Source organism: Aquila chrysaetos, chromosome 11 (genome assembly GCF_900496995.4).
Source record: "Aquila chrysaetos chrysaetos chromosome 11, bAquChr1.4, whole genome shotgun sequence".
Lineage (NCBI taxonomy): Eukaryota > Metazoa > Chordata > Aves > Accipitriformes > Accipitridae > Aquila > Aquila chrysaetos.
Genome location: NC_044014.1, coordinates 9,607,029 through 9,633,063, shown reverse-complemented (window position 1 = coordinate 9,633,063; position 26,035 = coordinate 9,607,029). Strand labels below are relative to the sequence as shown.

Below are 26,035 nucleotides of genomic sequence, written 5' to 3'. Positions count from 1 at the left end.
CCCTCTCCACTTGCCCTCCTCATGAAGCTGTAGAGAGCAAAACAATCATAGAAACATTTATGTTGGAAAAGACCTTTAAGATCATTGAGTCCAACCGTTAACCTAACACTGCCAAGTCCATCACTAAACCATGTCCCTAAGCACCACATCCACAGGTCTTTTAAATACCTCCAGGGATGGTGACTCCACCACTTCCCTGGGCAGCCTGTTCCAATGCCTGATAACCCTTTCCATGAAGAAATTTCTCCTAATATCCAGTCTAAACCTCCCCTGCCACAATTGGAGGCCATTTCCTCTTGTCCTATCACTTGTTACTTGATAGAAGAGACCAGCACCCACCTCACTACAACCTCCCTTCAGGCAGTTGTAGAGAGCGATCAGGTCTCCCCTCAGCCTCCTTTTCTCCAGGCTAAATAAACCCAGTTCCCTCAGCTGCTCCTCACAAGACTTGTGCTCCAGGCCCCTCAACACCTTCGTCGCCCTTCTCTGGACACGCTCCAGCACCTCCATGTCTGTCCTGCAGTGAGGGGCCCCAAACCGAACACAGGACTCGAGGTGCGGCCTCACCAGTGCCCAGCACAGGGGACGGTCACCTCCCTGCTCCTGCTGGCCACGCTGGTTCTGATCCAGGCCAGGATGCCGTTGGCCTTCTTGGCCGCCTGGGCACACGGCCGGCTCACATTCAGCCGGCTGTCGACCAGCACCCCCAGGTCCTTTTCCGCCGGGCAGCTTTCCAGCCGCTCTTCCCCAGGCCCGTAGCGCTGCGTGGGGTTGCTGTGACCCAGGTGCGGGACCCGGCACTCGGCCGTGTTGAACCTCATACAACCGGCCTCGGCCCATCGACCCAGCCTGTCCAGATCCCTCTGAAGACCCTTCCTACCCTCGAGCAGATCAACCCTCCCGCCCAACTTGGTGTCCTCTGCAAACTTACTGAGGGTGCACTCGATCTCCTCGTGCAGATCACTGATAAAGATATTAAACAGAACTGGCCCCAATACTGAGCCCTGGGGAACACCACTTGTGACCCACCGCCAACTGGATTTAACTCCATTCACCACAACTCTTTGAGCCTGGCCATCCAGCCAGTTTTTAACCCAGTGAAGAGTAAATAGGGTCTCAGCCTTCATAAGTTTTCCTGCACCAGTCCAGTCTGCTCCCTGGCTCACCACTGAGCTGTTTTCATGCTCTCTGGATTCTCCCCATGCCTTTCTCATCCTCTCAGGTTCCTTCCATCTTCCTTTACATCTAACTAATCCAACAGAAGCAGTCATTCTCACAAGTGCTGCTTTAAATTAAGACTGTTATATAAACAGTTACTAAACTCATACATGAGGTCAGTTAGATAATATGGTATATATCTCCTTTCCCTCAGGTGTATAGCACTGTCGCATCCAGGAGGAGTGCATAAGGTGTCACCTGTACACGCAACAGATGACAGTATCTCATACAAGAAGCAACATCACGCAGTTCCAAGCCAATTTTCTCTCTAGAATTCCACTGCTCTTTTGCAACCAGCTTTCAACTTTTGCTAGTCTTGAGTATCAGACATTTTTCCACAGAATCCTTTGTATCAGATTCTGGCTTCCAGAGAACCAAAGCCATGTGCTGAACCAGGCCTTCTAGGCTAAGATAGATTTTGTTGCAGCAAACCACATGGCCGGCAATCCCTCTCGTGGTAATCAGTCCCTTACCACCTCCCCTAGAAACGGGACGGAAAGTGGCTCATCAGGCCTTGGCCAAATGAACTCAAGGGCAATGCAGAATGAGGGTCCTTTCAGTGATTCAAAGTCACTTTTGAACTCCTCTTTTTTAAGTTTTCTTCAATGTTTAGAGTACTTTTAACTGTCAGTATCACGCCACCATTTAACCTGATGAGTTTAACCACCAACATTCCTCTTATGAAGGGGATGGAATTTCATGATATGAGTGCTAAGTAAAACCAAGTCATGGGTTAAATTGGTGAGACTCAGTTCCTGAATATTAAATAGCTCTGCACTTGTTGATAATTCCTGACCTTCCAAAAACCTAAAATATGGGCCTTTCCTGATGGTTATGATTCCACTGATGAGTAGCAAGGAAAATATTCAGTGAGTCTCCAAATGCCTTTAATAGGGTAATTTCTAATCTCTGTCTGTAAAGCCAAATACAGACAGCAAACTGTCTTTCAGGAGGGTATATAAGCTGCTAAATCTTGTAGTACTTGAGGCACCATAATCCCCAAGCAGGCACATGGCCTAAGAGACAGACTCATGCGTTTTGCGTCTTAAAGTCACATACAGCTTTTATAACCAGTCTGTTTTCAATAATCATTCCACTATTTTTGTTTTAAGTAGGTGAGATTCTGATTCCAATTGTTGTAATTTAAGTAAAGCTGAGACACCAGACACCTTGCAACCTTTCAGCTAGTATTATTCATGGCACTGGAATGCGGGACCACAATACACATCCTATTGAATAGGATATCCAAATTGTAGGATGAAAGGAAAAAAAGCCCCAGTGGTTATTTGAATTATCTATTGCAGCATAATGGTAATCAGAACCTGTCCAACTATCTTTGTGATTGCTTACAAATGAGTGAAGAACTGCAAAACTGCAGATTTCTAGATTGATTTGAGCCCTATATAAATTAGAAGAAAATTGCACCTGTGCAAAAAGGTGGCTCCCAGCCTGCTACAATGGCGAAGAATTTCTTTGGAGTCCTGAATGGATTGATCATATAGCTGGTCATTGTTCATTCAATTAATTTTCTATCCTAAATTGTGATTTATAAAAATACCTAAATTGTCTGTAGAAGTTTTCTCCAGAATACCAACTGGGGAGGCTGGCAAGGCAGAATGATAGTTGCTTTTTCTGGTTCACAGCCATATTATATATTTGCCTCATGTTTTAGCAATACCTTAATTAACATTTTAGTTTTAAAATAATTGATTACTCAGAAGCAGTAACTATCCAAACCCAGCATATGGGTTTGGCCAGTATTACTCTTACAGTTCTAAGTTCATTTGGTACAGAGCTGACTAGCAAAAAGCTATCTGCACAGAAGAAAAAGTGTTATCTGGTGCTGACAAACAAACTTGAAAGCAGATCTTTGAAAAATACTTGCCTACCATATACAATCACTCAGTATTAACATTTTGAGGAGCTGGGCAGTGACAAGTATGTAGCAGTTTTCTCAATCTGCTAAGTACAGGCAAAATTCCAGCACATAAGCAGTTTGGGTTATCAAAACTGAGGTCCATAAAGCAAGTCCTGGAATAGAGTATCTTTGAAATTTATCTGAAAGTTTCAGATTAACATTTAAAGCCAATTTCATAGATTGGAGTTTCCAAAAAAACTTTTTTTTTTTTTTTTTTTTATGTTTTTAATGGATTGTAACAAATCAGTTAAGCTGATGAATTCCAGTTATAAGTCCTCCCACCTTAAGATAGTTCTATGAAGGAATAAACTAGTGTTCAATATTAATTCAAACCAACCAAATTTTAGGAACTACTGGGAGGAACAAAAAGGATTGTTATGACTCTGTACATATACCCACATTATGCTACATGTTGAATACAGTTCTATTCCCAAATTTTTCAAGGGTTATAGTAGAATCAGAAAAATGAAGGTAAAAAGGATAATCAAAGGCATGGACTGGCTCCTGCACAAAGAGCATCTAAATAAATTATGACTGCTTATCCTAGAAAAGGAGGTACCTGGATAAAAGATACAATAGAATTCTAACAAGCTCACAAGTGACAAGAAGGTGGTGAACACAGACTTTTAATCACCACTTCCAATTAAAAAATGAGGCCACTTCAAATGAAACTGCTTGGCAATAGGTTTAAAACAAACAAAAGGGAACATAGTTTCATAAAACCCATAGGAAAACTCTGGAACGCACTACCACAGGATGTTGTGCTTTCAAAAGGTATTTTTCTAGCTTGAGTACTTCTGCAGATTAAGGCCCCCTTTGTCCCAGGACGGCCATGTAGAGAGAGCTGCACCTATATCCATCAAGTACTTTTGCTATTCAGATTCTAATTTGGCTTTTTATTCTTCTTTCCCTCCTCTCTGTCAGAAATATTTCTCCACACCTGAGCACACTTGCTGCCATAAAGCATCTTGCTGCTACACAAAAAATAAGTTAACCGTAAAGCAATTTAGCCTATTCAACCAAAAATCAAGATCGGATGCCAGTCCTCACTTACCCAGATTTTCAGGAGTGTCAAATAACCTCTCGCATAAGTAGTAGTCATCTGGATTCAAGTAGGGCAGTTGCTTCAGCAAGCTCTGCTTAGGAATGAGATACAAGACCTCTGCAATATCCCCATCCTCAATAATTGACATCCTTTTGACTGAATTTCGGAATTTCACCCTTTCCAGCACCAATTCTTCAGTTTTACTTGATCCACACAGCTTCCTAAAGCTGTTTAAGATGGGGAAAGACGGCATTTCTATTTGGAAGAAGCTAGGGAAAGCAACCTGTAGTGCATGTAGTCAGTCTACTACTCACGGGCACACTGCCCTTACCAATCCTTCTCTTTTTCTCTTATCCAGCAAAGCAGATTAAGAAAGATATATTTTTAGTGATTATCTTCAAGAGATTATGACAGTATGCTTGATCAGGTGACTGCCATCTAAAACTATTGTAATCAGTTGCAACTCATCCCTGGGAATGCAAAAATCAGGAGCAAAACCATAAAGAGTATCTGAAAATCAGATTAATATTCAGGACAAGAGAGAGAACGTAACTGAGTTATATAAGAGGATTAGTTTAAAGTCAAAAAACCTTGCTTGTCAAAAATCTTATTATGGAAGAATCATCATCATAAGCTACAAATGCACATCTGTGCATTTAATCTACCATGCCCCTGTTCCATGCCAGGTCTGTACGTGAGCTACGGCAAAAACGTTATAGTAAAGGTAGAGCACGTTGGTCCTCCTTTTTGAGGAGAGTACAAAGGCTGGCTAGCACTACTTCATAAGCAGATTTCTTTGGAGAAATCCTTTCTGCAGCTTTCACTGCCTATTCCAAACAAAAGCACATAAGCTCTCCTCTAACTATTAAGGATTGGTTCGCTTATGCTCTTCCTCTCCACTCTCCTGTGTGGCTGCCAGGAGAAGCTTTGCAGACACTGTGCCAACCCTTCCTGCTTCACTTACAAGAAGTATTTACATTAATCCAATTCCAGTGACTTGCTAATCTAATCATCTAATGAATATTTCTCCCTGGGTAAAGGCAGAGTTAATCATCAACTGGGCACTGGAAAGTCACAGGAAATTCCAAAGCGAAAGATATAAAAAACCAACCCCAACCTAAAACAACATTCATCATCTGTAAGAGAAAGTTACAGGTAGACCTCAGACCAGGACCTGCTCAGAGACAACTTCAGATTCTTTACTCAGCCAAAATCCCAGAGACAACTGCGCAGTGTTTGGCCCAGGCTTTCAACTCCCCTTAACGTACAGAAGTTAGCTATAGCTGCAAAATGACCTGGTGTAATAATTGCACTGCTTCCAGTAAGGCTTTTGCTAAATTAGAAGGTAAAAAAAACCACCAATAGGCTTACTGAGCACAGTGAGAAACTCATTTAATTCTTCCCTCAAAACCCAGAGTTCAAGTACTATCTACAGATGGGGACAGGCTTTGAAGAGAAGACTGCTTTATTTACTATTTTAAAGAGAAGCTATCATCTCACAAATCCAGACTTTGATCATGTATTATTACACACCTCCTATGAGGTCAATTACTTTTTATTTTTCAAGTAGTACAACTTCTACTTTATCTTGAAAACAAGCCCAAAATCAAAGTTCCCCCTAAACAGCCATTCTCCTAGGTTTTAAAATCAATCATGGACACAGTGAGACAAAGCCAGAATAAATCTGCACCACTGTACTAATTTTAATGGGGTGATGCTAATGTATATTTGAGGAAGAGCAGGCTCAATAAATACAGCTATTCGAGTTCTGCCTTAGAGTATCTTCTATCAGATCAGAGATCTCAGCAAATGCTATGTTTTAAGTATTCCCCCTAGGAAATGAAGCTTTGCAGCAATTTTTCAATCTCGCCCAGATTTCACAACCTACTGACCTGCACACCACAGTCACTCAGTGGAAAAGACAGATCTTCTGAAACTCTACCACTTCAGCTGAAGGTGGATCACCATTCTGTGCTTAAAGCAGAGGGATGACTCACAGGAGACGGCTGGATGCACTCTAACACAAGTATCTCTCAGCTTAGTGTAAGAGTATCATTTGTTGCTGGATAATCGGTGACATTGCTGATAATCTGACAACAGCAGTGCCAACTATCCAGCCTCACCAACACATCAAGGTGGACTTTGCCCTTTGAGGTAGGTGACGCAAAAGCACACTTTGCCCTGACATTAACTCTGCTGCACAAGTTAATCCTCAGAGAGCAGAAAGGTGAGCTCTGCAGTAACTTTTCAGACTGTTGCAACATTTGCTACAGCTGGGCTGCCTAAATCCTAGAAGAAAAGCTTGTCCTTCTTGGAGTTTGAATGCACTGGTTTAAGACCGACTGCCGGTTTTCTGTTGTAGCCATGCCAATTCCAACCTTCCAGCTCTATTCACCCAGACAGTCGTTACACCAGCTATTGCAGTAAGTACTAAACCTGTATGATCTGTTGTGCAGCAGTAGTCAGAAGAAACCGCAGTCTTCTCCCACATAATCAAACACCATATAAACTGTATAAAGCCTCTGTCGACTCCGTTAACTCGCAGTTTGCCCAGAAGAGTTGCCACTAAGTGACAGAGGTGAAAGGGCAGAGCAGAGGCACAAGAGGCTGAACCCACTTTCACCCATGCAGGCATCCGTTCCTGCACTTGGCAGGCACGACTTCTTCAGGTACAGCAACTCCAGCGTTAGCTTGTGAGGCAGCAGAGATCAGTGCCCTTTTCCCACAGTATCTCCACTACAGAAGCAGTCAGACTGTGACCTCTGTAGAAGGGTCCAATGTTACTGCAAATAGTGAAGTGCAATCCAGTCTCCTTCTGCCAGCAAGACACATGAGATTGGTGGGGGACTATGGCAGCAGCTCAGTTTAGACTAGCGTTTAGTGATCCTAACATGTCACTGCAGAAGCATCCTGCTTAATTAAAAATAAGGTCCTCCTTCCTCTGAGAGTGACTCCTCTAATGATGCCCCTTTCCAGCCCTGCCTATTGCTGTCATTGTCTGATAACTACAGTCTCAAAGACCACATGCTAGCTGCTGCTTACAACACAAAGCAATATGATTTGTTGTTAGTGGTTTTTAAGTACAGGGTATGCCTTTAAGAGCCTCCATCCTGTTAATACATAGTTTAAGAGGACAAGAAGTAAAAGCAAGCAAAACAAGTCCGGGAAGCGTCACAGTGGCTTCCCACGTCAGACGAAGGGCTGTTTGGAGCAGCTGGCTCCGAGGGTCAGATCCTTGTGTCCAAAGTAAAGGACAAGGCCTGAGACAGCCTTGTACAACACGCTGTTACCAAGCACTGGGATTCAGCCTTAGCCAGAATCAAAAAGACAGTGGCGATCTCCTACCACTTAAGTCAAGCACTCGATTAAGTGGAAAAGATTGATTTCTCATATTCTTGCTGAAGAGAAAAGAAAAAGGCAGAAAACACAAGGGCACAACCCTGGCCTTATGTTTCTTGAAAGACATTCTCAGGAATCCAGGGCATCCAACCCAGCAGTGTTGAGGAAATTTCCTCAGTATCTGCCAAGCAGCAAAATATTTTTAAATCACTGCCAATTCAAAGCCGTGCCTAACCCAAGTATTCAGTGCTGGGGGCTCGAGCCTTCACAGAGCACAGTTTGAGGTATGGACACTTTCCAGACTGACAGTTTTCACAAGGGACTAGATATGACACAGAAATTAGGCAGACTAGCTACTTTAAATATTTTATCTCATTCCCAACTTCATAAATATTTTATTTATAAATATTTGCAGCCATCTCAAGACCATTTCCTATTCAATTCCCTCTGAATTCACCAAACCAATTGGTTGTCCGGATGATAAAAATACATATATGTGTTTCATATACAACCAGGAACAGAGGTTTCTGTATTAACACTACTAGAACAGAAGTAACAAAAATTGGACTGCAATCCACAAATAAACTGCACAACAGAATAGCAGGCACTGAATAATAGCAAAAATTAGACATCAAGGGCTAAAATTATAGTAGAAGAAATATCCCTCCATCCTCCCAAACAACACTGAGGATTAAACTGGCTCTTCAGCTAAATAAAGGGCAGAAATGTGTAGTGCATTAATGTTGTCTTTAATTGCTTCTGCAATCAGAATTAAACTTCCTGCAAATGCATTTCAGTGTGACTTTATTCTTGCATTGAAAGCAATAAAAACTCCAACCAAAAAACCAAGAAATTGAAGTCAGTCATACTAGTTCAGCAAAACCTACCTGCAAAGAAAAATCAAAATAAAAACAGAAAACAAGGTAAAACAAAACAAAATTTCCCTTTTCCCTCATACCATTTCAGAGGGTAACACATTTATTGCACAGGTAGATAGCCCCAAATAACGTTTCATGCACCTGTCGAAGGCGACAGGACAGGATTATCTTCTTCTCCCATGTAAGAATTCTCAAAGATATTGAGAGTAAGGAGAAAGGAAAAAAAAAAAAAAAAAAAAGGGGCCCTTCAGATAAATGAAAAATGAGCAAGCACTATGCCTGTTTATAACAAGAACTATAGTTATCCAAGCTATAAAATAACTAAAATAGCAAGAGAGAGAGCAAAATATCATTCTAACATTCAAGTTCACACACAGATAAAAAAAAAAGAAACAAAAGCTTTCTACATGTGGTAACATTACTCCATACTCACACCTTTTTCACTTTTGACACCACAATTTACTTACTCAAGACTGCAGGTTGACGTACAAAACACTTAGCTGTTTACTGTAAACTTCAGAAAACACTTCATCCACATAACGGGGACCAAAAAATCCACATGCACATCTTTAATTTTTTTACCTAAATGTCCAAAACAGGCAGTCATCTTCTGGGCATACTGACACAAGCCATTCTCACTGTAGGGTTCCTCACCAAGGACCTGTTCACTCATTGCTTCAGAAGGAGCTGCCTTTCTCTGCAAAGTCAACCAACTACTTGCTTGAGACTGATAAAACAACAGAGCTTCCTCTTCCCATTTATCTCCATTAATAATTCAGGTACTACATAAAATTTGCTGAGCTTTAAAAACCGGTAGTGCAAAGCTACTTTGTGGCTTTTGAAGTAATCATGTTTTAGTCCTTAAAAAGTACTTCAGCTTACTATATTCCAATAGCTTACAGAAAATATTTTCAAATTGCAACAAAATCCATTCTCTTGCTGCACAAGGGGAAATATTGTTGGGACTATGCTCAGACCAGTGAGACACTTAAAATATTCACCCAGCTCAAATCCAGAAACAGAATTACCACCACTACTGAAATGTGTTATAACGTACTCCAGGAAGCAGACATATCCACTGCTATAAGAGCACCACTAGTTCATCATGTATTACCATGCACCACTCCTCAATGCTATATATCTTCTGAGGACTGAAAAAAAAAAAAAAGCCAAGGTACTAGCATCATCATATTTTCCGGTACTTTCTAGCACAATGTATTTCAGAAGAACGAAGGCACCACAGCCAGGAGCAACAGGAAGAGGGTATTTTCTCAGCTCACTCACTGGAGCATGAAGCCCATCTAATCTCACTGTTATCTTGGCTGAGAAGAAAATACATGAGAACTGACTCTAGTGGTCCTGCTTCGGGCCAGCTGCAGTGGCCACACATACCTGTCTCTGTTCTGCTCTTCAGAGACAAAGGCAGAGTGCTATCAGAATAACTAGGGGAGAAAAAGCATAAGAAAATCCACTACAAATCACACAATCAATGACACCTACTTAGCTAAATACTTGCAGAATGGTTTTGGCTATACTCTCTTGACTCAGGTGACCATTACCAGTGAAGAATAGGTGTTCCTCATAAACAGATTTGCTCCTTGTCCACCACACTTGTTTTTTCTCCATTCACTTAACGCTTGCTGCTTCCTCACTAAGATCATATCCACGCATGAAAAAATATTTAGTAGAGATCACATGACTGCTGATGTCCATATTAAGCACTGTTACTACTAAGTAGACACTTTAAAAAGAGATCTGTCCTAGTACATCTGGATGTAAATTTTACTCGCAACAGACTGAAAAGCCTAGTTATTAATATTTAATATTACTTCAACAATTTATTGTCTATAAAAGCATAAGATATATTTAAAAAAGAACTCAGGGGCATTGGTATCTTTTATTGTGCTAAAGGCTATGAAGGATCCACATAGATAAGGATTTTACAGTCTGCAGGTCTCTACCAAGTTAGTTTACCGGTTTCAACCCATACAAGCTTCTATAAGGTAACGTACACTACTGCCTACAGCCAGAGGAATATAAAGACCACAAAGCCACAGGGCATCTCTATACTGGCAAAAAAGAAGTGGCTTACTGAAAACAGCTAACTCAGGTTGAAGTGATATTAAGGTAAAACGATTTGTGTTATAACTCAGCTGAGCAACTCAATTAAGCACAAGTCTCCCATATAGGCTTGTTATTAAGCTGCCAAGTCAAGATTTTTTTCTTCACTGCTATTAGAACTGACATTCAACTCATCATTAGCCAAATTCCATCGAAAAAACACCTGTTTTTGCAGGACACGCATGCAAAACACAGTATTGAAGAACTGTTATGAAGTCTGTCAAGTCCATGAAGTCTGTGAATGTCTGTATGAAAGGGCAGTAGCAAGTTCAAGTCTGAATAAAATGAAGCTACATTTGTATCATCTTACACTGCATCAAACACCAACTCTTTGAAAACCCATCTGGGGACCTCCTGAGGTGGCGCAACGCAAATTAGATCTCAGTTTTATACATTAACAGCAAGATTTGCATGCACAAACTATTTTGCTAAACGAATTCAGAATAAGAAAGCACATGTTAATTTATGTATTGATTTCTTGGTGTCCATTCCAAAACATACATGAAACATTGCTTTGCCCTTTATTCTTCCATTACAATTTGCAACCAAGAAAAACCACAAGAGAAAACACAACTACATTTCTATCTCAGACTTAACTAAGACCACATGGTGACAATTTCCTTTCCCAACTGATGACATTTGCAAAATCTTTCAGCTGAATTAAAGCATTGTGCTCAGCTTCCTGTTATCAACTATGTATGATAACTTTCATGGCACATGAGCCTTTGATAACAAAAGACCAGCTTTGCAGTGCATTGAAAAGCTGGACAGGCAGCATAACAAGCTCTTGGGAATGCTTTTCCCTTTGCTGTACATTCAGAAATTGAATCTGACTCACTTCCCTAAACCCAGCATCCACCAAGTTTATCCTTCAGTGAAGCAGTGCACATAAAGATTAAACAAACAAAAATATCTAAACAATATGCTTGAGATTACATCTAATCGTCTTTTTCTTGGACAAAAGAGAGCAACACCAGTCATTTACCATCATGTGCAATTATTAGCTGGGCTGAAATAGTACACAGAAAAATCAATCACAAAATGAAATATTTAAATGATGTTAGGGGAAAAAAAAACCCAATAATGTCAGTTAGCAAAGTACTGCCTACTACCTCTGGAAGCCTTAAAACATTCCCTTCAAGCATCAGGTATTGGCCACTGTCAGGGATCAGATACACACCCACTGGAAATGACAGAATGGTTTAAATCAGTTTCATAACTACATCATTTCTGTATTGCATAATCCACTAACAATACTGCAAATAAACAAACATAAATTGTTTTTAAAAAGCATCTATTAAGCTTATTTAAAAGCAAGAAACTTCAATTTTACTAACATAAAACAAAATACTAACTCTTTGCACATTACTGTTCTGTGAAACTTGGAAGAAAGAAAAAAAAAAAAAACAAGCCCCACTTTTCACTTTCCTTGTAATTCCCAAACTCACCAGTTGAAACATTTTTACAATCTACCAACAGATTTCTCAAATGATTTTTCTACCTTCTGCAGGAAGCTGGTATCTATGAAGGTTATCCAGTTTCATTTTTTTAATTATTTCTTCTACCACGTTTAAAGCTAAAGCTGAGACAACTAAATCCCCACCTGCGATACAAAATGGGCAGTGTCTTTGGAGGCAGAAAGCTGAAAATTCATATATTCAGAACTGGACCTCAATCTGCCAAAGGAACCAAACTAAGCGGCTTCATCACTCCCTTTCCATCATTTGATCTTCACGCAAAATGAATTCTGCAATCAATTCTGGCTATAGCTGTCCTTTAACAAAACAAAACAAAAAAATTACATTTACTGAATCTTGAAGCGTCCATGCTTTCTAACACCTATGCCTAAAGGCAATTTTTGACCAAGGTCTCCATTCCATTTACGACTGTGCACTGTTCGTGGCTGGCTACTGCCACTACCCAGAAATGAAGTGCACTTTCTGTGGCACTGCACCTGCAATGCCAATTTATTTTCCTGTTAATGACGAAAGGCCTCAGGTTACGATGCTACACTTAAGGCAAGTACTAGTGAAGAATGTCACCAACACCCAGATGAATTACTGCCATATCCAGAACAGCCTATGGAGATCCTACTCTACTCTATTTAAATAAGCAGCAGAACTATTTGCTGAAATCCATTTTTAGCATTTAATGCCATCACAGCTACCAAAGTATCTGCTTCCGTAATCAATTATTCAAATTATTAATAAATAGTGAGATTAATAGTAAGAAAGTAAGATAGAAGGGCTGGAATGCTAACCTGGGATTTGAGAAACATCAAGCCTTTGCTCTGCTACAGACTTGCTCTTCGTCCCTGAGCAATTCCCTTAACCTCTTCCATTGCATTTCCCATATCGCTTCCCTACCCCCACCACCCCCAAGGGATCTGTAACTATAGGTACATTAAAGACCGAAGTTTTAAGATTCTACGATAATAGGAACTACAGAAGCACCACAGATAACAACACTAGGGAGTAACTGGTCAGCATTAAAAAAAGAGGTCATATAAAGCATAGCTGAGTGCTTCTCCTTGATCTTAATTACCTTCCAACTTCATTACCATACTTCTTAAGTGATTTTCCAATAGATTGCAGCCCTTATTTAACGCTAAAAGTGCTCATTTCCCCTGGAGAATCATGTTACCAGATAAGGCTGACATAACTAATTCTGTACATATTCTCTGATCTGAAAATTCCATTTTTAGCTATTCTGCCCCAAACAAGCAAAATGACTGTTACTCTGGTTGCTGTGACTAGAAGAGTGCATAGTTATCAGGTTATGACGAAAGGCATGATTCAACCAAAGGCTATTTACCTTACTTTATCAATTCCAATGTTTATTTCAGACTAGTCATGGGAAAAAAAAAAAATCTCTGTCCTCGACTATTCTCAGACACAAAATAACAGTGTGTGCATTAATGGATCTGTCTATTGCATTATTACAAGATGAGGTGGCTCAGCATTTTATTTCCTGGCAGCACAAGGCTAATCTATTGATCTATAATGTCAAGAACACTGCACCCTGTATTCTTACAGCAAAACCAATCCTTTTTACTTACATGTAGGAAAAAAAACCAACTGCAATTGCTGACAATTGATGCAATTTTATAGGTAGGATATTGTGAGCTATATGAAATATAAATATAAAAACTGCTGCACCCCCAAGACTCTGTATGATTGAACAACTGACTCAATAACACAATTCAAGTGCTTGCCTATCTCAAAGCTTATAAATAATCCCACGACTTCCGTGGGGCCGCGCACTATGCTTGAAGTTAAAGAGACGCCTAAGCCACTCTAGGGAATAATTAGCAAAAAGGATCCTGGCAGAAGCTGGCAGTCCTTCAGATATTCAGTAGGAAACTGTTTTTTTTCTACTCCTCAGCAATGTTTAGGCATCTTTTATTTAAACAGATATTTGAGAAGCAAGTAAGTACTGTGGAAAAACATTTAAAATTTTTAATTTTCTTCTACTTAGTTGTGGTCATTACTATGTAACAGTTCAGCCTGTAATAGCCTGTAAGGAACCACTTAAAGAACAACAATCAAAATAAGTAAAAAAATCAAAACTAAATTATATTAGCTAGAGGCCTCAAGAGCTAGAGATGGTTCATTAAAATAGCTCCCCATTGTGTTTCATATTAATTTTGCTTTTCCAGACAATCACAAAGGTAGCTTCAAGTTAGCAAAGACCTTCAAGATAAATGTAATTCCTTTAATCAGACTTTTTTCTTTACTTTTCCTTTCTTGAACTTTGACATTTTTCTTCCAGCTGAAAGGAGAAACTCTTTGTAACATTCTCTTCACAATGTAGACTTGATAGTAACTGAGACAGAAATAAGTTGGGAAGCAAAGAGATCAAAGTTGAAAGCTCAGTTTTCTTTCAATCCTTGTGTTTATTTCTTGTACCTTTATAAAGAGCGATATGTTACAAGCATGACATCGAAGAAAGCACCACTCCTCTTGTTATGTATTAAAAAAACCTGGATATTATTATACTCTCCTGACAAGTCACATGATTACAGAAATATACACAGCAACTTCACTCAAACACTGAACAAAGAATTATATTAGAAGAAAGTCTTCTCTAGATCACTGCAGGACTTTCTGAACATCTTTAACACTCCCCACTCTCTCCTGACAGTGGATCTTCTACTGTAGAGGTAGAACCAGCATACATGATCGTAAGAAAAATTAAGTATTTCTCTTGCTGCATCAAACCCTCAAGGTCTCCAATATCATAGCCATTCTTGGAGCATGGCATAACTCTAAAAGGATAACTTTTTGCAGTCATACTGCCCTCTCCTAGCTTCAGTGAAGCCCTAAAAGAGATTCCTTTGCATACCATAAAGACTAATTTAAGTTCCTACCAGAAACCAGTAGAAACTTTTTGTCCATGTCTGTCAAAACTAAGAATAGGAAGTTACCTTTCTACAAAGTGGAAAGTATGGCACTGCTACAGGATGCCAGAAATGACATCAGATCAGTTCATCCACTGCCAGCATTCCTTCTAAAAGCAGCTTTAAATATGCTGTGTTGGCTAATCTTTGTTTTGTAATTAAATAAATCCTACAGCACTGTTGAACCCCTCCTCTTGTGGTCAGCACTATCTTCTGGTTAAATCAGCTGCACGCACACACACAAGTGATCAAGAGCCATGTTAAAAACTAAGAAACTGTCAGTTAAGCAAAATTATGACTCTATGAGCAGCTCACTTCTCACACAGGGATCACATTCTGTACAGGCAAAAATGAGGCCTGGACACATCTGAAAATACATTGATGGGGCAGACGAAAGGCTCAGAATGTAGTTCAATTTATTCATGACAGAAAATGACATATAACATACCATATAATCACTGGCATTCGATAAACTGAGGTTTTGGTCCTCTTAGGTATCCCATGGTCTCATTTTGCTTGTTTTTTCTTGATAGTTAAGAAGAATCTACTCAAATAAGCTCCGCAATCTGGCACCAACAGGAAAAGCAACAGTCAGAGAAACACACCAAACTTCCAAAGCTGACAGGACATTAAAAAGGAAAAACATGTCCTTGACTTGACAACAGGTACAGCTGGGTTTGTTCTTTACCAGTGCCACTCAACACAGAACAGGCCTTATCTTATGATACTCCCCTGACATGTAAAACACTGTGAAGCTGTGCCTATCAAATCCTATGAGAGTTATCCAAAGATAGTACTAAATCAAGAGTCTTGATCCTGCAGTGGAAGTGGTTTGGCATCTAGCAAGCTACAATTTTAGAATAGAAGGTAGGAAATAAGATCTTACAATACTGGGAAAAATCGTTCCAGTGGTATCATAAACTACAGGAATGGTGAATGAGTCAAATGGAATAGCTACAAAGAATCTAAGACCACTATGTCGACTGCTTGATTGCTATTTACCATATTATATTTGCCACAACAATTTACAGCAGTATTTCTTCAGCAAGAATTTCTTGATCTTATCCTGCCACTGCTTGACCAAATGCCATCTACTGAGGTTATTTGGTTTTGCCAGTTAAGGTCATGTGTGTCGTGGGCTACTAACAAAAGTAGTTTTTCCAGGAGGTGAACTTTAAACAAAAGTGTGGTTTTTTTAATTCTTTCTAAATAAACCGTAACTAAAACATAGTGTAAAGTCAAGATGGCCCTGGCCATCTTTGAGAGAGAATCTGCTGCTGCATTCTTAGTCATCATCACATACAGACTCTGTACTTAAGTACTAGACTTCCTGGTACTTAAGATACATTAAATGTTGCAGCTAGACAGTTACTCCACAAGGGGAGGTCTGATTCTTTAGGTAGTGTGCAAACAACTATTACCAGCACATGCTAGGAGGTTGGTTTGTTTGGGGTTTTTTTAAGTGTAAACACTCCCTCAATGTAGAGCAAAGCTTAATTTTCTTTTACTTATGTTGACATTACCACTGTGGTACTTGTTTAATATACAGATTTACCACTGACACAAATAAATGACCAAAAAGAAAATCCCTTTTCCATGCAGTTCAGCTTCAACATCCCTTCTGGTATTAACGCTCTCTACGCATCTTCAATTTTTTGGTAGGAGTTTTACCCTGGTATGATTTAGGAATAGTTCTGCAATTGAGAATAGCAAAACAACAACAACTAAAGAAAGTAGGCAAGCCAGCCAATCTGTCAGGCTGTGCTAATAAAAATTGATTGATGAACTTCTAGTAGCGCTAAGCAATATTTTCAGATGAATCAGTTAAAACAGGTGCTGACCACCACAGGATTTATCAGTAGAGAACCTTATATTATAAACATATGTTGTGCATATTTTCAGACTGAAACTAGTTGGCAGCTTCCAGTTATTTCCTTTTTAACTATGAATGAATTACAAGATAATACATTGTTTTCTAGTGGTTTTCTGATTGGTTTGTTATTGAGTTTTTCCCACCGCATTTATGCTTTCTTTGGAATCCAAACCTTCCCAGTACTTTTCCTAGAATCAATTAATTGATTCTGAAGAAGTAAAAAATTTCAGTTCTCCAGCTGCTTACTGGATTACTATCAGAATAAGGTCAGGCCTTCCAACAAAAAATAGCCAGCTGGCAAAAAGAATAAGTGGATGACTTTTGTAGAATGTGAAAGCCAGCATGTGAAACTGATAAAAAACAAAAGTAAAACAAAACAATCTGTTTTCATTATCCACTTCAATGAAATGACAAACGTATATCCCCAAAAGTATCTCTCTATATATTCGATTTCAAAAGAGCTAGACTCAAAACCTCCTCCTAACACTAGGGAAGAGAAAGTGCAAACGCCTACAGAGTAGCAGGGAGAAGTAATCAATCTTCTCTCCTGTGCTTTATCAGTGTGGCAGTCAGGAATTTATGTATTAGGACTCAACAGTGAGAAGAGATTTCCATATCCGCACAAGAGGTCACCTGCACCAGCCAAAGCAGGCAGAGATATAAGCAAGACTTATCCAATTCTCAGTATATCTGGTCAGGAATGGAGATATTCAGCCCAACCTCACTGTAATGAATCCCCACGGGCCTTGGAAAAATGTTCATTTGATCACTACGTTCACATAATGATATGGTAGTTTCCCACATCACAACAACAATACAGAAACAGCTGATTTTAACCAAATGCTATGGTATTGTACTTCTGTGGAGATTAATTTATATTAATGTAATAAATCCTAAATAGTATTTTGAAAATAAAATAGTAAAGAAATAAGGAGGGAAAAAGAAGTAATTTTGCACAGCGAAGTCAGCACGCATTGAGAGAAACAACAGAAATAGAACTGTTATACCTAGTTAAACATTAGGTTAAGTGTTTGGCCTACAAAGACTAATTAGCAATGGAAAAATAATTTTTTGCTGTTATAAACAGTTGGTAGAGAGTTTGGGTTGTGGGGGTTTTTTTAAGTTAAAGTGATACTTTTCATATAGAGATTTACACAGTTCCTTAGTATGTCTACCTGCACTTTTTTTAAGCTCCAGACTCATAAAGATAGATGATATCTGTGTAAGACATTATTTTTAAGTGACAAATATTGGATTAGAAAATGCAAAGAAAAAAATAAGACTTTACTTCTTCCAGCTAACCCCTTAAGTCAAATCGGTATCCAAAGGGTTTATTTACCTGTCCAAGCGTAACAGAGAAAGCAACTACCCACACTTGAGTTACCAAAAAAGCTAAATATATCTTTTTATGCTTACACCTCTTCCCCCACCTTTTTCTAAGATTGTGGTATACAAAACCAGAAATGTTTACTAAGCAAACTAAGATTTGCATACCTCTTGGATGCAAAGAGTATATCCGCTTTGTATCACTTTGTTGTAACTTACCACCAAAACTGTCCTGAATGTGCTTTTGGTGTTGAGAAGCAAAATGCTTTGAGTCTCATCTCCTAGTAACTCCCTGCAGGTTGCTACACGCTGGCATTCTGTACTGCACAGTCATACCTGCAGCACCTTTGAACATGGGAAAAGTGCTGCTCACCAGCAACAGCTGCTCAACACCCTGCTGCCTGCCTCTCTGTGAAAGCAAACAGAAGTGACAGACGGTTGCAGGACAGCCAAGAAGTGGTAGGTGTGCTCAGTCAGTAAGTCACTGATTGTACAACAACGTTTCCTCAGGTTAAAAGCTGCCCTCGGGAGCACCCTAAAACAGGTCAGTTATCAGCTTTTCATTCAAAGCATTAATTAACAATACTTTGAACTTTTATGCCATCTTCCACTATGAAAATCTAAAACCTCTTTATACAGAACCTACCCCACAGCAATACCACGCTGTCGTCATCTTTACCTAGAAGACAGAGAAAATGCAAAACAGAGCAGTGAAGTACCTCTCACAAAAATACACATGGAGTCAGAGCTGGATAACAAGCCTGTTTAATGCCACCGAGTTGTGCTCTGCTCCTTATATGAAAAAATCCAGTCCAGGGGAGAAACACAGGGATGCATGCACACACTGTTCAGCCATGTAACAAAGTCCACTGTTCACAAAATACACCAGGCTGGGAAGGTGTTTAACTGTTAAATCAGTAAAGAAAAACATACTAAAATAAAGAAATTGCTCTATCAACAAACATCCCAATTTCAGTCCAGTAGCACTTCCTCAGCCTGTTTTCCTTTGTAATTCCAAGAACTAATGCCCTGTGGATGGCTTAACCTATGTAATTTATCAATAGAGATTTACATTGCAGAGCTATAGCCCAGGACAAACCTTTGCCGTTTGCGGAGCTCTGATGTATTTCTAGTTCCATTTGTGCTCTCGGGCAGTAATGTTTCTGGACCTCAAAAGCTACAGCCTTTCAGAGTACAGATGACACGCTGGAGGAACAACGGAGATCCTTCAGAGGTGGCTCACTTTATGGCTTTACTCCTAGTGTTTCCTGGGTTGAACAGTACCAAAGGGAGTGGCCCAAGCAAAATAGGTGTGTCTGTGTTCCCAAACAGTTTAAAGGAAGAGTGAGTATTTTCCTCTAGATATTCCATTAGTCATCAGGACCACAGTATGTTGTCTTTCAAACAGTGACATGTTCCAATGTATTGACCATCTCAAAGTAGCTAATATTATTGATGACTTTCTTTTTCATACAAAAGGATCCTAACCAGCCTCAAAGGTTGACGGCAAATACAGACTTGATTTTGTCCTGAGATATTTTCTTTCTATTTTACTCTGTGTGTCATCTCCACTCCACTGCTTTTCCTTTTTGGATATATTGCACGCAAACAAAAGAGTAACAGCCTGTGGAAGATGGGGATCAAAGGAACACTGCTACCACTTTCCACACACACTTACAGCAGGGAAAGCCAAAGTCCCAGGCATCTTCCCCAGGTTCCCACAACACCCCACCCGGACAGAGGCAATTAGGCTGACTCTTAAGTGTAGACTTCCAGGCATTTCCTTCTACGCAGTTGTACATATCCAGAGACAAACTGTTCCATGAGCAGCTGAATTAATGAATCTTTCTTTTTCTGACAGATTTGTGTCTCGACACCCGTCGGGTTTGCCCTACTTCCATGTAACATCCTCCTGGCAATACCGTTCCCAGAAATACTTTCAGTTCCTTTCCATTTGTCTGCTTTCCTGGTTCCTCTCCATGTCCTTTAAATCCATCCACAGAACCCTTAAGCTGTCTTCCTTTTAACTGCTTCAGTAGCTTCAGTTTCCACCCATACTTTCTAAACTGCACTCTCTCTTCTTTCACTCTCTCATCTTTCTCCTGTACTCCAACTACTGGTTATTATCTTTAAGTTCTGTTTCCCTGAAAGGAGGAGAGAGGGAAGGCTGACAGAGCAGTTGTATAACCCTCACGTCCTAGGAAATGAGACTGAAAAGCAGCCAAAACAAGGTGCAGAAGCTGACAAATTGCAACCTGAAGCCCTCTCTAGAACACACTTACTGTACTCTGTACATTATTATGGACTGAGAGATGCTGCTGTAACAAGAATACCACTTTATCCCTAAGATTTCACTTTAGAGAATAAAATACACTATTTCTCCTCTAAACATTTATGAAAAGATGCCAGAAACATACAAAAACTTTTGTGTTCCTGGGTTTGGGTTCCAGCCAAATTTTGGCCAACTACTTTTAATTCCCTGCTTCAAACACTAAATCCTGAATTTCCTGAACTCTTGACTTCATTTTCCCCACAATGAACTGTCACCTTCTCAGCCAGCTTGTTAAAAATACACACTCATGCAGACACATAGACAAATGTAAACACAGGCACAAAATCTGGTCTCTCTACCTTTATTCTCAGTCTGGCATTCTCCTCCTCTGGCTTTATACTTTTTATGTGCTGCCAAATTAAGTGGAGTGCAGGACAGGGCGTTCACTCCATTTGGACTTTAACGTGCCTGACTGAAAATGATTAGCTCATCAGAAACACTGCTTTCTCTCTGTCCCATTTTTCTTTTTAATAATCAAAGCACTCCAAACTTTAATTACCATTACTGCCACTCTGATGTGGTAAGCAGATAGAATTATTCCTGTTCTACAGACAAAAAAATTAAAGCACTATATTCCCAGGAAGTGCTGACCACTAGCATTTATTTATTTTATTTACTCTGCTCCTAGATACAATTGCATATTGTGTATCTGTCTCAGATACAATTGTGAAGAGGAGCTCTGCGGGTCCAGAAATAAGGTTCTTCTGTCCTCTTTAAGAGACACATTCCTGGAGTGTGCCAGTGTGACTTCTGCAGTTAACCACATTTATATCTTTTTTGTTTAAGTGAAGAGAGGAAAGAGACAGAAGATGAGCATGATTCAATATACATCTACATATTGTACAAGTCATGACACTCACACTAGCTATGTATTATTAGTAGCTACAGCATTAGACGCTATATTTGAGCCACATACTAACTTAAGTCTTCTATATGGCTATGTATGCATATACACATCACCTCTGTAATACAACTGATTATATGTTGATTTTCATCTATGTTAAATTAACTGACCATACCTAGTAGTTTAGTACACCATGTAAGAAGTGATCACTTCTCACACATTGTACTAGCCCTGTGTCTCTCCTCAGTAATTTCTGTACGTTTCCTAATGCTGAAGGTCTGGCCTCCAGAAGCTCTGGAGAATTTGAAATCTGCCAGTGTGCTGTCATAAACATTGTATGTTATTCCCATGAAAAAAACCACACAAATCTCGCCAAGTGAGAAGACTTTGAAATACTACAGTCTAGTATGCTCAGCAGAGAGATGTTTTTGTTTGCTATTAAAGCTCAGCGGAGACTTGCTGGCTATTAGTTCTCCAGCAATTCCATCGGATTTAGCTTACAGAGTTCTCAGGCCTATTGTAATTCCTACAAAGTGACTGAGAATAATCAATCCCCGTGCTGCAAGGGATATGCAGAACTACACTGGTGCCAGCCGAACAGAAAGACAACAGTGTTCTCCATGACTCCATTACACAGACCAACAATCTGACATTTCTTAAATTTAAGAGTTCATTTGTGTGCTTTTCATTTTCTTTTAATGCCTTTTTTTCCCTCCAGACTTCATGTAACCCAAACAGAAGCACCCACAATTACAAACTACCTACTATTGGAAAACCTACTAATTAAGAATGTTATCGGCTGCTTCAGACAGCCATGGATCCATGAGGCAGCACATTCCTGTTGTGTCTAGCGGGAGACACGCAAGGCATCACAATTTCTCCTTCAAGTTTTAAAAGCAGTTCCTCCTAGACAACATTAGACCGTATTAGCTCAGCCTGCTCCCTGGAAGATTTTACCTGTTGAGATATTCTTTCCATACTACAGATGAGGAAAACATCGGGCAAAAGAAGTGATCTGTCCAGAACCAGAAAACTCTATGCCCAGCTTAGAAACTGAGTCTAGGTCTCACGAATCCCAACCCAATGGTCTAGCCATTACACCTTCTGTTTAAAGACAATTATTTATTTAAAGTAAAACAAAACCACAGAAGAAAAAAAAGACAGAGACTTTAAAGGAGACCATTAAGCTCTTCTTAAAGGAAATTAACTTACCCTGTTCCTTCATAGCTTATCTCCTTATTTCTTCTCACTCCAAGTCCCACATAATAGAAAATGCCCCTACACAGTTTCTGCGGATGCCACAGCCTTTTCACCAGAGCTGGTTCTTAAGTGACGGCAGCAGAACCAACAGATCACAGGAGGAAAATTACAAGTAGACTCTTCCTTGTTACTTCAGCAAACAATTTCCCTCACCTCCTGATCTAGGCTGAGACTCCTGATTGCTAGTAATTCTTCTTCTCATTTACAGTTTCCAGTGGTGACTCCTCCAGAATTTTTTCCCTATCCTGTGAAATTATTGCATCACTGTCAATGCCTCTGTCTCACGGCAGAAATGAATTTACAGTAACTTCCCCAGAGCTTGTGCACAGCAATTATTTTCGAATGTAACCATTTAGAACAAGTGTTATGCTATGTATTCTGTGCTCCAGAAAATGAAACTTTATAGACATAGAAAGTATAGCCAGGCAAACACTCCTTTCTTGTGCATTGCTAATTGCATCTTAATTATAGCATTTTACATGTATTTATGCACCTTTCATCCTAATGTATCCCAGAGCATTTTGTAAACTGTCACATGGTTTTAAAAGGAGGCCTATATTAATACAGAACTACTAGTACCCAGACATTTCTAGAATCCAGTGCAGCAGCCTGTAGATAAATTCATTATGAGAGAGATTTGGGCCAACGGCAGAACACTGAATCTCTGTAGTTAGATAAAGACCTTCCCTACCCCTTCAGACATCATTTGAAATTCTTGCATATCCATTTCATTTGATGATCTCAATGTTTGAAACACATTAATTAACTTGTACAGTATTTTAATTAGGTAAGGCATAAATAAAGATCTAAAACCTGCAATGCCTCTGCTAGTAGTCAAGAGGAAGTGCTTAAGGGAAAAAGCATATGAACCAGGGCAAATATTGAGCGATCCTTCTAGATCGCAGCAAAATGGTGGTTTAGCTGGAGACTGCCTCCAGATCAGTGTTTAACAGCTACCAGTGCACCCATTCTCTATATTTTCTTCAAATTCCTTTTGGAATATCTCCCTCCTTTTCATTGCTTTACACTCTGAAGTAGTGAGCTCCATCCTGTATTCCAGTGCTATATGAAGAAACAATTCCAAAACAGCTTTTTTTGCTTTTAAGCCTGTCACCTGCTGATTTGATTGGGTTGAGGCCAAAATTCTTACATCCTCAGGAAAAAAAAAAATAAAATAAAATAAAGAATCATTCTCTACATGCTTTCTCTGCACAAAGATTTTAGAATATTTTATCATGCCTCCCAACACCACTCAGTTTTACAGGTAAACAAACAGAAGCTAAATTTCTCCAACAAAATAATCTGAAACAAGAGTTTACATCTGCAAGAATACAAGCTGTTTATTTTTAGATGTCTAATTTTAGGCAGCTAGTTTTACAAATTCCACCCATATAGACGCCAAGTTATTTTCTGAGGTCACACACTGAGCTAGTGACAGCCCTGATGAGAAAGCCCAGACATCCTTGTCCTTACAATCATTATCAGAAGGCAAAGAGAAGGAGTAAATTGCATGGTCCCCAACATATCCATGAAGGAAGGAAGGAGGCTGAGTCAATTCTACTGGGATTTCAAAGCACGCTTGCAAGAAATGCAAATATTTCAGTTGTGATACACTGAGCTTTAAATAGTTTCCAAGACTAAAATGGCAGTCTCCCATTACACTTCATTTAAAGATTTACTTAACAACTTTGTCTTTCCTTAAGCTAAGCTAAGTGTTTGCAAAGCTACAATAACGTGCAACCTCCCTCTGCTTTTCCACACTCAAAGGCAGCTTGGGAACTTGCTGATACTGACTGCTTTCCCCTGACTTGGCTTTTAATTCAGGCGCCAGGCAACGGATCACAAATGGATAACATGAAGATAAAACATTTGGCAGACACTTGACTGTCATATGCTTTCTGTTGCCAAGAAACAAAATAGGACCTATTAAAATCATCCCATTAATTAATTTTTCTATCATTCCATTTTTTATTGGCATCTTGTTGGTTAAGCAAATGTTTTTTTCTTTCAGAAGTGTGTTAAGCTTAAAGAGTGATTTTTAGTACCATCAGAGGCTGGCATTTAACAGATCTTTACAATAAATAACTTTGGGCCAGATCCTCAACTAGTTACGGTTGATTTTGCTCCCTGATACTAAAAAACAAAACCACCTTCTTTGAGAAAGATGATGTTAGTGGAGGATCAGTTTAGAGCAGCTGACAATCTGAACCCTAATTTCTTGCCATCTTTTTTCCTTCAACTTTGGGGAGTTACTAAATTATGTACTACAGTACTGAAATCCTGATCTGTTGTTTCAGTCATTGCCTTTGAAAAATTTACTACAGATTTTTTTGAATGGTCCTAATTTTGATACAGGTTGGTTGCAACTGTGATCCACTTGCCAAACAATTCTCAAGGAAAAGAAAAAGATTTACATTCTGCCAGTGGCAGAATAATATTTACATCCTTGACTTTTTCAAGGAGGACTCAACCCTCAAAGAAGTCAGCTAAGACCTAAATGAAAGGCCTGGCTGAAGGATTAATTCACAATGACTAACAGTTGTAAAGATTGTCAGAAAGCAAAAAATTGGTCTCTATTACACTATAATAAAGCCTAGGCCTGTAAGCACTGTGCATGAAAGAAAACCTCCTGATGCTCACACACGCATCTTGCACAAGTGAATGTTTGCTACAGCAAGCTAAAACAGACCAGAAATGCAAAAGACTACTTTCAGTGTACGTCATTGCAAGCACAACAGCATTTTTTTAAGAGAGGACAGTTTAAACAGTGCCTCCATTTTTCCTGTCCACTTTTTTTCTTTAATGTCAAGTGAAAACTTTTTCTTACGTTCTGAGCATTGTTCAGAGTGAGGCAGGGTTCTGTTTATGCTCTGCAAAGAGACACAGAAAAACAGGGAAGTAAAAACAATTTTCTCTATAAAAACCTGCATGAAAATGTAGAAGTTACTAGCACACAGCATAAACAGTGATAAGCAGAAGTCAATATTGCAAATGTTCTTCTTCAGCCTTAACACAAGCAGCATTATCTGTGTCAGGATTTTTAGTACAATACATTACACCTGACTGTCAGCTCAGGAACTCCTCAGTCTGTGACATGATAAATGAGGACATGAGCATATTCAGTAATACGGGTATCTGAGACCATGCCCATTCTCAGCAGCTGGCTTCCCACATGACCTGGTGGGAGTCCTTAAAATGGAAGTTTATTTAATTTACCAGTGTCTTTGTGATACTACATCCTTTGCCAGAATGAAAAGAATATGCTAATGCAATCTCTAAAATGAAGACTTCACTGTTCTTTTTTATAAGAAATTTAGGTGTGGCACTGAGCAGAAGAATATCATATCCAGATGGAAGGAATGGACACAACTTTCCAGTGTATCACATTTAGCTGTCAGCAATCACAAGCTGACACAACTCCTTACAGAACCTGATCAAGCTCCAACTTAAAACATGTAACATTTACAAGTTCCATTGGAAGG

At 39.4% G+C, this 26,035-nt stretch overlaps 1 protein-coding gene across 18 annotated transcripts in view; it reads right to left on the bottom strand.

Annotated features, from left to right (window-relative positions):
- The window catches only part of ABLIM1 (actin binding LIM protein 1), a 212,467-nt gene that overhangs the window by 144,208 nt on the left and 42,224 nt on the right, over positions 1-26,035 (bottom strand). For 17 of the 18 annotated variants that reach the window (XM_030030492.2, XM_030030493.2, XM_030030501.2 and 14 more), the window contains exon 1: positions 4,191-4,508. The exons of the other annotated variant lie outside the window; for it this stretch is intronic. In XM_030030492.2, the coding sequence (XP_029886352.1) occupies positions 4,191-4,434 (244 nt within the window). In that variant the 5' untranslated portion in view covers positions 4,435-4,508. Of the gene's footprint in view, positions 1-4,190; positions 4,509-26,035 lie in introns of those variants that run through there. 18 annotated transcript variants of the gene reach the window in all.